We start from the raw sequence: 10,851 nt of genomic DNA on the forward strand, positions 1-10,851 counted from the left end.
AACTATTGCTTTAGAGAAAGTTATGTTCACTCTACACTACGTCATACATCGATATAATTTACTTTTCAAGATATCAATATTAGGATATTATCTATCACAGTAATATTATTGAAGTTATGGATTAACAATATGCATACTGCGATTGTAACGTACAAAGAAAAGCTTTTTTCATGTAAAGAGGACAGTTTCGGCAACCTCTATCAAAACTTTTAGTAGCACAATATTGAAATGGGAGGCATATCGTAATTGTTTCTTTAAAAACATGATTTGTGTATTTTACGCATATCCTTTACTTATATGAGATCTCATTTGATATTACTGACTAGATTAAAAACCTATCAGAAGCTTTTAGGTATAGTTGTGCTGTTACCTATCGCTAAAGGAACTACTAATCAGAACAATCTGGTTTAGTTGTATAATTTTAATTAAGGCGAAATTTGTTAATAGTTATACTGTTAAAATTGTCCTGTTACAATAATTTAGGATGAAGGTAAAGGAGAAGTGTAATTATGAATATTGCCTTTAAAATATATGTTTCGGAGCTTTCACACTTTTCAAGTATTTTTATTAATTGCACAAAAAAATCGTAATCTATGTCACTTTTTACACTATAAAATATAATTAATTAAACCACTTAATTACAATGTTTTGATTGGTATGTATATGAACACTGATAAAGGGTGTATTTGTATATAACTGTAAGAATTCTTCGTTAAGTATTATAACTATAGTTTATATTCAATTTCACTTCCTTTGTTAGTAGTTTAGCTTTTATTAAAATTTTTTTCTATCTTACTTAATAATGCTAAGATTATTAAATGTAATGTTGCGGTTTTAATTAAGATTACAAATTATTATTTTATTTGCATTATTTATTGGTAAAACTATTGAATTGTTCGATTAATTGTAAGTTAACCTTTAGAGCAGTGGTTCGCGAAATGGTTAAGAATGGTACATGAATCAAATTGAATAGGTATGGATACATAACTTGTAGTTTATTGACTTAGACCTCACTTATTAGAAAATGAACACAAAGAAATTCTAAGTAATCATATACCTATATTCATTATAGATATGTACATTATACATATAATGCATAAAGCATATTAAAATAATTATACAGTTTATTATTGTTAAACTTTGTGTCAAAACTCATTGGTCAAAAAAAGGTTGGAAACCACTGCTTTAGAGACTTTATTCTCCGCTCTGTATATAAAGGAATTGATTTACAAGGTATTTTCGACTTCAAAGGATAAATGAAGAAACATATCTGCTGGAATTTTAAGTAATAACCGAAGTAGAAACTGCTAAGGAAGGAGATACAAGGTATTCTCGACTGTAAAAATGCTGGTTCAAGAAACGGAAAAAAACATACAGATATTTTAAGTATCCGCCGAATAACAATATGCTAAAGAAAGGACTAACTAAAAAAAGAATGCAATCATATAAATGACTGTCTTCAAAATTAATTATATCCCATTCTAATACCTATTCAAAAGTTTATAAACATGCTTGTTCTTCTACCTGTTTGATTATGGAATAGATAGGATTTCAGGCTTAGGTTTTCTCCAAATTTTTCAATCATTTTAGCGGAAAACTTTATTATTCTCCAATTTTTTATAATATGTTTTGTTAGTTTTTTGTATATTAATACCTTATGGTTGCGCAATTGTTTTTAAGAAAATTGATTTTTGAGACATAATACTTTATATGATCGACGGTTAAAATTAAAAAATTCTATGATTTACAAATTAAGAATTATTTTGATTAGTTGATTGATGCGTCAACTCAATTTGTGAGTATTATAAGCGCTTTCACGACGTTTTGAATCAACATCCTTTTTATGTTGTGTAATCGGTTATTAATGAAAGCAGTTTGGTTAACTCTAATTCGTGTAGCTTAAAAACCTTTACCCAAGATTACTGCTTTGAAAGAGGTGTGAGTGTAGAGAGAAATCGGAATATAGTTTTTTTTCTTCTTGCTGGTTTTAACTATTATAATAAGTATTGTGAGTGATTATTATTTCGAATGTCAGTTCTCTGATATGCCAAAAGTTACTGATAATTGCCACTAAACATCCATTTCACCCTTGCTTATCAGCGATAAAATTTGCTAAAGATTGTACTTTATTTATCTCCAGAAGTGTAAAATCTTTTTATTGACAGTCCATTTTTGAAATAAGAAATATAATACTCTTGACTGAATGCGGTTGTTTCACTAGGTGAGATATTGTTGTAATTGACCTTAGAGTTTGAACTACAATCGATATCTTTGAAGGAATAGTGGTGTTTTTTTTAAATGAATACGAGTTTAGAGTCTTATTGGCATATTTTCCCAATTAAGAACACTTTTAGACCGATAAACACTTATAGACTAATAAAACCATGACCGACTTGGGATCATGTACAGACTTTTTGATGCTTAGACTTTCTAAGTAATTATTGCGTTGACACAACAATCTATCTTGGAACAATCTGTGAAGATTGCGGTGTTAAAACTATTTAAAAGAAATCCTGTAATTCACTCTTTTCTCAAAGAAAGGACTATAGTGAATGCTACCTTTGATAAAAGCTAATCCGTTTTATCGGAAAGGATTGCGTATGAAAAATATAATTCAAGTGCAATATATTAAAAAAAGTTGTGGAACAAAATCTTCATAAAGCTCATTATAAGCAAATCTAAGTTTACACTCGATACTAATTTTCAGGCAAAAATAAGAAAAGGTATAATATCGATATAGTGCTTAATTGATTATAAATTATTATATAAAATAAGTAAAAATTTTATGTCCGCATCCAAATACCATTATTTTAATCATATTTTACCAACTTATCTGAGGACAGGTAGCTTAAATAAAGAATCTGACAACATCTAATATTTTTACTAATGCAATTTCATATAAAATATATAAACTCTTTTAATCAAATGAATTGAATGACTCATTATTTGCTATCTTGTTGTATTGTTCCAATGTCTTTATTATCAAATACAAATTAACTCTTGAATAGAGTGACTCACAATGCCATCAAAAGTATTTTGATTTAAGATTAACTAATAATAAATGGAATGGATTGAGTTGTTTGATATTAAAAAAATATAGTACTGACTTATTTGATATTCTTAAAAATAAAGTCTTTTAGTTAATTATTATTCCAGATTTTTTATGTACGTTTATTATACATACCTTTCAGTAAACATAAACAAACTGGAAATCGGTATCGATTTTATCCGTTAGACCTAGATGAATTTATAAGTGTATATGAAATCTGAGAGACCAATTAATAAATAAATTGCTATATATAATATATTAAGTTTAGATATATGTTATGCGTATTATTTAATTATACTATGTTTTACTCTAATCAGTTATGTTTGTTCTTTAAGGTATTTTATTGAAAGTATCAGGAAAAGCTACTTCACGATGGCGTGAGAAACAATTAAGTTACTCAAAATATTATGCTGGCCATGAGGAATATTTATCATCTTTAATATATCTATTGGGCTCCGAGGATAGTAAGTAATTAAAATAAATTTAAATAAATAATAATTCAAAAAAGGTGAAAATAGAGAAAGCTTAATCAAAATACTAGTGCTCTTTTCAAACGTTATATCAAGCAAGATTTAAAGTTAAGCTTGACTCTCTTGTTTATACTGACAGTTTATCTACTATGCATACTACATAATTTAATTCAAATAATTTAAGTCAAATGGTTTAAACTGTCTAAATACGTTCTATATTTATAGATAACAACTACGTCATTAGAAGCAATCAAGTTTTTTTCAATTCATATATTTATATGCCCAGTGTTTAAAACAGAGTGAAAATATATTGAGAAATACACAGACATAATACCTAGTCACGAGTGGACACAGTTAAATGCTCCACTTAATTAATTTCTAGGAGTAGACTTGTAAGTTGCTGTTATATAGACAATCAGAAGGACTAATGCACTTGAATAATATCAAGTTGATACAATGTCAATGATATAAAGTTGATTGAGAATCATTTGACTTCTTACCTCTTGCTCTTCGCGTTACACATATCTGCACATACATACCATATCTCTTATTTGAAATAATAAGAAAACTAGAACAAAAATGGATCAAGATTCGGTATATGGTTATAATATACTAATTAATATAGTAAAGTTCTTTCAGTATTTTTGTGAAAAAGTGAATTTTCTGTATTGTGGATCAAGTAATATATTGTAGGTCAAGTATGGATCTTTTATGGAACAACATGTACTTGATCAATAATAAAGATATGGAAGTAACAAAGTTAGTAACATTTTCTAGTATAACCATTCTCTTAATAAGATTATAAAATAAAATAAACAGTTGAAGAGTGTTCGAAATAGTATTACAATATTATATTTGCTGAAATTTCCTTTCCACGTAAAGAATATATTTTTAAAACAACATCACTTCTTAAATACTTTTTAAAGATAAATATTTTTCTGAATTATAGATACTAGGAGCACTTTAGGCATGGGAGTGCACACTTATTCATTTGCCTGCCAACTACCACATAATTGTCCTTCTTCCTTTGAAGGCCGTTATGGTTCAATAAGGTATGTAGTCAAAGTGACACTTATACGTCCGTGGAAATTCGATCAAACATATACCAGAGGCTTATCCGTTCTAAAAACAGTGGATCTGAATTATGAAGCGCCAGTGTTAAGAGTAAGTCAATTCAAATAATATTAGAGAATGAAAGAAAATAAATTTTTTTTATTATAACGCAGTTGCCAATGAATTCTGAAAATTATAAAACGTTTTGCTGCGGTCCTTTTAAAACCGAGCCACTAAAATTAGAACTGCAAGTGCCGCAAACTTGTTTCGTACCGGGACAAAATATACCAGTTTCTGCCTTAATTATCAATAATACAAATATAGCTGTTTCAGAAATTAATTTCAGTTTAGTCATGCTTGTGCGTTATTTCAGCACTCATCCGGCGCGGCATTCACGAGTAGAAAGCATCACAATAGCCACAGCGAAAGGTGACAGTGTGCTGCGAAATTGTACACGTTCAATTACCAGAGAATTGTCAGTGCCATCGACTCCACCAACATGTATACGTTCATGCAATATCATACAGATCGTTTATCAGGTTGAAGTGGAAGCACGAATGAAAGGTTTACACTCCAAACAAGCTATAACTATGCCTATCATAATTGGTAATGTGCCATTATGGAATTCCATTGTACACCAACAACCTAGTAGCAGTCGTAATATGCAAGATCTTTCAGTTGATGAAGACGGAGAAAACAACGCGGTGTGTATTGAAAAATCGGTAGATGATGGTTCAATATACAAACCAGAAAAAGAGAACGAAACTAAACGCAGTGTATCGATAATATCCAATGCTTTAGTAAATACTCCCTTGCACAGTTATCCCGATATGCGTAAGTTAAAAAAGTAATATCTAAAGTAATATCTATAAAGTAATATCTTTCTAAATTCATGGTAAATACTAGAACTGTTCATATTCGAACTATTCGAATAATTCTTTATTTGTTCTTCAAAGAATAGTTTGAACTATTCCATGGAATATCATTATTCGAACAATTATCCGAATAAAATAAGCAGCTGTAGTAAATGTAGAATAATTAAGATATGTTTAATTAATTCATAAAACAATTTAAAATATGTAAAACCATATATTATTGTAATAATATGTTGTAAGTCTATATAAAATATATTTACATATGTAAGTTATGTATATGTTAGTTATTTATAGTAACAAGTCACCGTATTAATTTTTTCAATAATTTAATTTATTTTTAGCACCTCCTTCATATGAGGAATCAGTGCATACAATGCGTGGCGATATCAATGAGGATGAACTACACACATTTGGACCTAGTGAATTTGCACCTCTATATCCTGTTTACAATTTCCAACAATTCAATAATTCCGCACCGCTGCAGGCAACAAATGCATCACAAAATGGTGGTTACGTTAATCCTAGTTTTGTTAGTTGAGAAAAGCAATTTTAAAGGATAATAAAAATGTTCAAGCTTATGAATTAATCAGAAAAAAAGTTATTGTAAAAGAAGATAATTTTTTATATACGGATGAAGGAAATTCAATTATTTAAATACTCAACATCTGTTTACGAAGAAAGCTGTATATATATGGTACATATCATAAATATAATAAAATATATAAATACATTCAAATTAAATTAAAAAAATTAATAAATTATATTTAAATATATATTGCACAAATAATTTTTCTTGTATTTTCGTAAAGTGATTTTGCATTTTTGTGATTTAAACATTTTTATAGTTTGTATTCGAACATAATTAATTTATTATTTATTTGTTAAATAAATAAGTTTGTATTCGAATATATCACATTTATTCAAAATGTTAATGCGAACATGCTGAACGTAGCTGCATTCCACTCATCTGAAATTTTAGAGATATAATCCAAATCGTCCTTTGAGATAATTTCCACATTATTTACAATACTTTTACAACTGTTTTTGGAACATGTTTTTACTCAGTTTAGTTCCACATTCCATATTCAGCGCACGTGTAGAGTTTACAATAATATTATCCTTATCGTAATGTGAAAGGATAATATGAAGGAGTAACGTACGATTTACGCTCTTTGCATTTGAGAAGAGCATTAGAAAGGAATTCTTTATTTTATATATGTATTTAAAATGAGTTCCTAAGAACTGATAATTATAGAAAAATTAAAACAACTTATTTACTAAAAACCAAACAAGAAAAGGGACAAATTTTGGTTTGAGTAATATAAAGCAATGCATTCAATATATATTACAATGTAATAGTACCCATTATTTTTATTATTGTTTTCCATTGCGACTTAAAGATCTGTTATACTCCCCTATGAAGTCAAAGCAATTCATAATGTCGTTACTCACTACTCTTATTATTATTGTGGAAAATTTAACATTCCATACATTAAATTGTTTAAGGTATAAAATCCCTACAAACGATATCGATTGTGATACCCTGGTAGTTTATCTCAGCATAGCTTTCTTTTTTTATCCTAACTTTTCTAATAAGTGAGAGCAAATTACTTCAATAATATCTTATAGCAAAATTTATGTGTTTGTGTAGAAAAAATCGGTAGTTAAATAGCGTCAGAGGGCGACTACAATAAAATGGTGTGAGTAGTTTGAAATTTTGTTTGAAACAATGTTTACAAGATAATGCCAACACTTGATCCAATTTTCCATAAAAGTTTTATAGGCCGCCGAAGGTATGGCCTTTAGTTCACGCAGTGGATTCTCTTTTATGGCCTCTATGGTCTCAAAACGCGTCTATGGTCCTCGTAATGGCAATTTGAGTCGGGAGAAGAGGAAAAGGTCACATGGGGCCATATCTGAAGAGTACGGTGCTTGATTGATGATATTGGTGGAGTTTTTGGCCAAAAACTGCGACACAACCAATGCTGTGTTAGCCGGTGCGTTATCGTGGTGTAAAATCCATGAATTTTCCTTCTATAAATCTGGCCTCTTTTTGCGAATGGCTCTACGCAAACAACGCATAACGGCCAATTAATACTCCTTATTGACCGTTTGACCATTTGACCGTCCGGAAGGAATTCATAGTGCACTACACCACGAATATCAAAGAAAACAGACAGTATAACTTTGATTTTGGACCGACTTTGGCGTTATCTTTTCGTTTTCGGCTCACCTTCGAAGCACCATTCGGTCGATTGTTGTTTGGTTGTTTGGTGGGCATGGCAAATTCATAGACCCATGTCTCATCACCATTTATGATGCGTTCGATGAATGTGGGGTCACTATCTGCGTTGGAAATCATTCTTTGGCCACATCACAACGACGCTTTTTTTATGAAATTCAGCTTTTTTGGCCCCAGCCGAGAAGCGACGCGTTTCAAACCCAAAACAACAGTTAAAATGTGTTCGGCCGATTCATATGAGATGCGATCCATATCAGAGAACACTGCAATCTCTCTAATCGGTTCACAACGATTTTCTAACAATGTTTTTTTCAGTAATAGATGTTGTTGGGAGGCCTGGGATCTCATCATGGTCCAAGCTTGTACGACCGTTTTTGAACCTTTTAAACCATTCGTATACTCGTGGTTGTGACACACACAAATCACCAAAGGCCTTTTTCAACATTTTTTAACAGTTTTGGCACACTTGAATCCATTTGCAACATAAAATTTGATGCACGAACGTTGTTCTAATTTTTGCTACATTATAAAAATCGTCACACGAAAATTTTTCGACTTCTTTATATAGACCGCAAACGAAAACTAATCGTACGATATGCGTTAAACTTTGACAGAATGTGTATAATAGTGTTGCCAGCGCGAAAATAAATTTACCGATTGGCGCGGGAATTAAAAAATTAAAATTTTCGTTCTTTTTTGATCACAAGGTATGAATATAATTATACCTATGTCTATACAAGACAAGACATATAATTAAGATGTGCAAAAGTAACACACAATAATTTAGAATTTTAAGTTAAATAAGGTTTTCGGAAAAAATAAAAATCTACGAAAAAATAAATTAATAACTATTCTAATTTTCGCACTAGTTAAAGTAAGAAAACTTATTGGGCATCAATTGATGGATGTTTAATGCACTAAAAATTACGTTACATTAAATTATTGGGTTATCTATATGTGATATAGATATTGTTATTACTAAAGATTTTATACGAATAATAAGTATATAGTATCTAAGTATTTCCTCAATATAGCGTATAAATTAAGCTTAACTAAGGCTAAGAAAATATTTATGTCATCATTACTAAATAAAATAATGTGCTATGTCTGGCTAATATGTTTTACTCATTTTAGGTAAAATAATGAATATTACAAGGGTTAATTGCATCGAAGTCAACTATACAAGAAATGGGTGGCAGTTACTGTTAATTCTATTAACTATTAACTATTATAATATACTATATAATATACTCTCATAATTTTTTAATTGTTAAAACTTCAATACTAATCAGTTCGTAGACATAGTATATACTAGTTTTACTATATAGTTTGACTACAAAAACAAAAGTTTTAAAGCTTTAATACTAAAAAAACTATAATAGTACACTTTAATTACCATAAAGTGCTTGTTTAGAAAGTGCTTCATTATAGCTTATAAGTTTGTTTTAATCGAAAACTATGACATTGTTTTGGTTGTTATTTTTTGAGATGTCACAAAAAATAAACAAAAAAATTGAAATTAGCACAATTAAAGTTTGGAGTAGCTTCGGTTTGTTTGGTTAAAACCCGCGTAGTCATTGCTGTTAATTTAGCAGATTCAAAGTTATAAGTCAAGTATTTGTAGCCCAAAAATTATATACGTACTATAAGTACCAATCATTTTGAAAAATCACTGATAAGTATTTGGTAATACTCAAAATAGCTTTATGATGGGTCAAAAATGAACATTAATAAAAAATAAAAATTAACTGTTACTTCTCACTACTTTTTAATAACCCTTATATTAGTAGAATTCTTCACTTTTCATATAATTAACTTTAAATAATAAATTTAATATAAAAACATAAAGGTCTGTTGAAGTCTTATAAGGAAAACATTATTTATTTTCAGTCAATTTTCATTCTGGCATTTTAAATCTGTAAATGTTATTTCTCGTAAGTGAAGTGTATAACTTCGCTTGAATGCATCGTGAGTTTAGTGCATTCAACAAAAAATTCTTGACCTTTTGTAAGGCTTTTTGAGTTGTGTTACTGCAACGTACTTAAGACTGATTCTTCTTGTCTTATGCTCAATTTGCTTTTTGTACTTATCAATAGTAAAACTATTTCTATGTTATATTTTTATAGTTATTTATGTATTTCAAATTGAAAGAAAAAAATACTATTTGTACTATCTGTATTCGATATATACATTACTACATGTAGATGAAAATTGATTTCCATCACTTAGTAGTTATGGCAACATCTTAAAAACTGAAACATCTTGCAACATTTGCATTTGCAAGTCTGAGTTCCAAGTACTCATAACTGTATCAAATGTTTCAGTTGGCCCATTTAAATTGGCATACTCGGTATTTGCTTCGAAGGCGGTTGATGATTTTAGAGACAACTTAGCTATCAAACATTTGCTTTAAACATTTGCTGTTTGCTTCGACAATATAACAACTCAACCATGCCACCATAATACCAGCAATTTGCTTTCGAGCGCATCGATACCTGATGGAATCGCATTCTGTCGTTGTGACAATTTAGGTTTTTAACGAAGGTACTGAGAAGAAAGTAAGCCTTTTAGCGTTATGCTGTAATATACTACAAGTATTATTTGCTAAGTATTTTCTCCACAATAATTTAAAAATGTCTCATACTTCTATTTCAAGGGTGAGATATAAAAGGGTAAGTTATAATAACCTATAATCAATATCTGGGAACTAAACAGTATTTAATTAATTTAAGATAAAGTAAGTTTTATAGAAAATTTATTAAAGATTATAGAACAGTACATATAGAAAATCATATTAATAAAGTCAAACTTCCATAACTCGAATTTCTATAACTCGAATTTTCTATAATACGAACTCAATAGAGTGCAACAGGGTTTAGAGAATTACAAAAAAGTTCTTCAAGTCTTCATAAGTCGAACCTTTTCTTTGCAAAATGACCTTTTCTTTGACTGTATAGAGAAATTAAAAGTAAGAACTACCATACAAAAAGCACAAGCTATTATGGCTAACGCTCTTTTAATAAGATATTGTTACCCGTTCTTTCAAAATACATTGAATGTTTTATCGGTCTCCGGAATTTATGATAAATACTTATACTCCTATTTCCTATTTCTTAATTCAGGATTGCAATCTCTCAAATCAAATGCAATATATGTATATTT

At 29.3% G+C, this 10,851-nt stretch overlaps 1 protein-coding gene across 1 annotated transcript in view; it reads left to right on the plus strand.

Moving 5' to 3' along the window:
• The window catches only part of LOC119675801 (arrestin domain-containing protein 17-like), a 7,483-nt gene extending 1,361 nt beyond the window's left edge, over nt 1-6,122 (plus strand). Inside the window, exons 2-5 of the mRNA XM_038087012.1 lie at nt 3,385-3,513; nt 4,469-4,683; nt 4,746-5,406; nt 5,789-6,122. Coding sequence (XP_037942940.1) covers nt 3,385-3,513; nt 4,469-4,683; nt 4,746-5,406; nt 5,789-5,985 — 1,202 coding nt within the window. The 3' untranslated portion in view covers nt 5,986-6,122. The remainder of the gene's footprint in view (nt 1-3,384; nt 3,514-4,468; nt 4,684-4,745; nt 5,407-5,788) is intronic.
• The last annotated feature ends 4,729 nt before the right edge of the window (nt 6,123-10,851 follow it).

The sequence above is a fragment of the Teleopsis dalmanni genome, chromosome 2 (assembly GCF_002237135.1).
Source record: "Teleopsis dalmanni isolate 2A chromosome 2, ASM223713v2, whole genome shotgun sequence".
Taxonomy (NCBI): domain Eukaryota; kingdom Metazoa; phylum Arthropoda; class Insecta; order Diptera; family Diopsidae; genus Teleopsis; species Teleopsis dalmanni.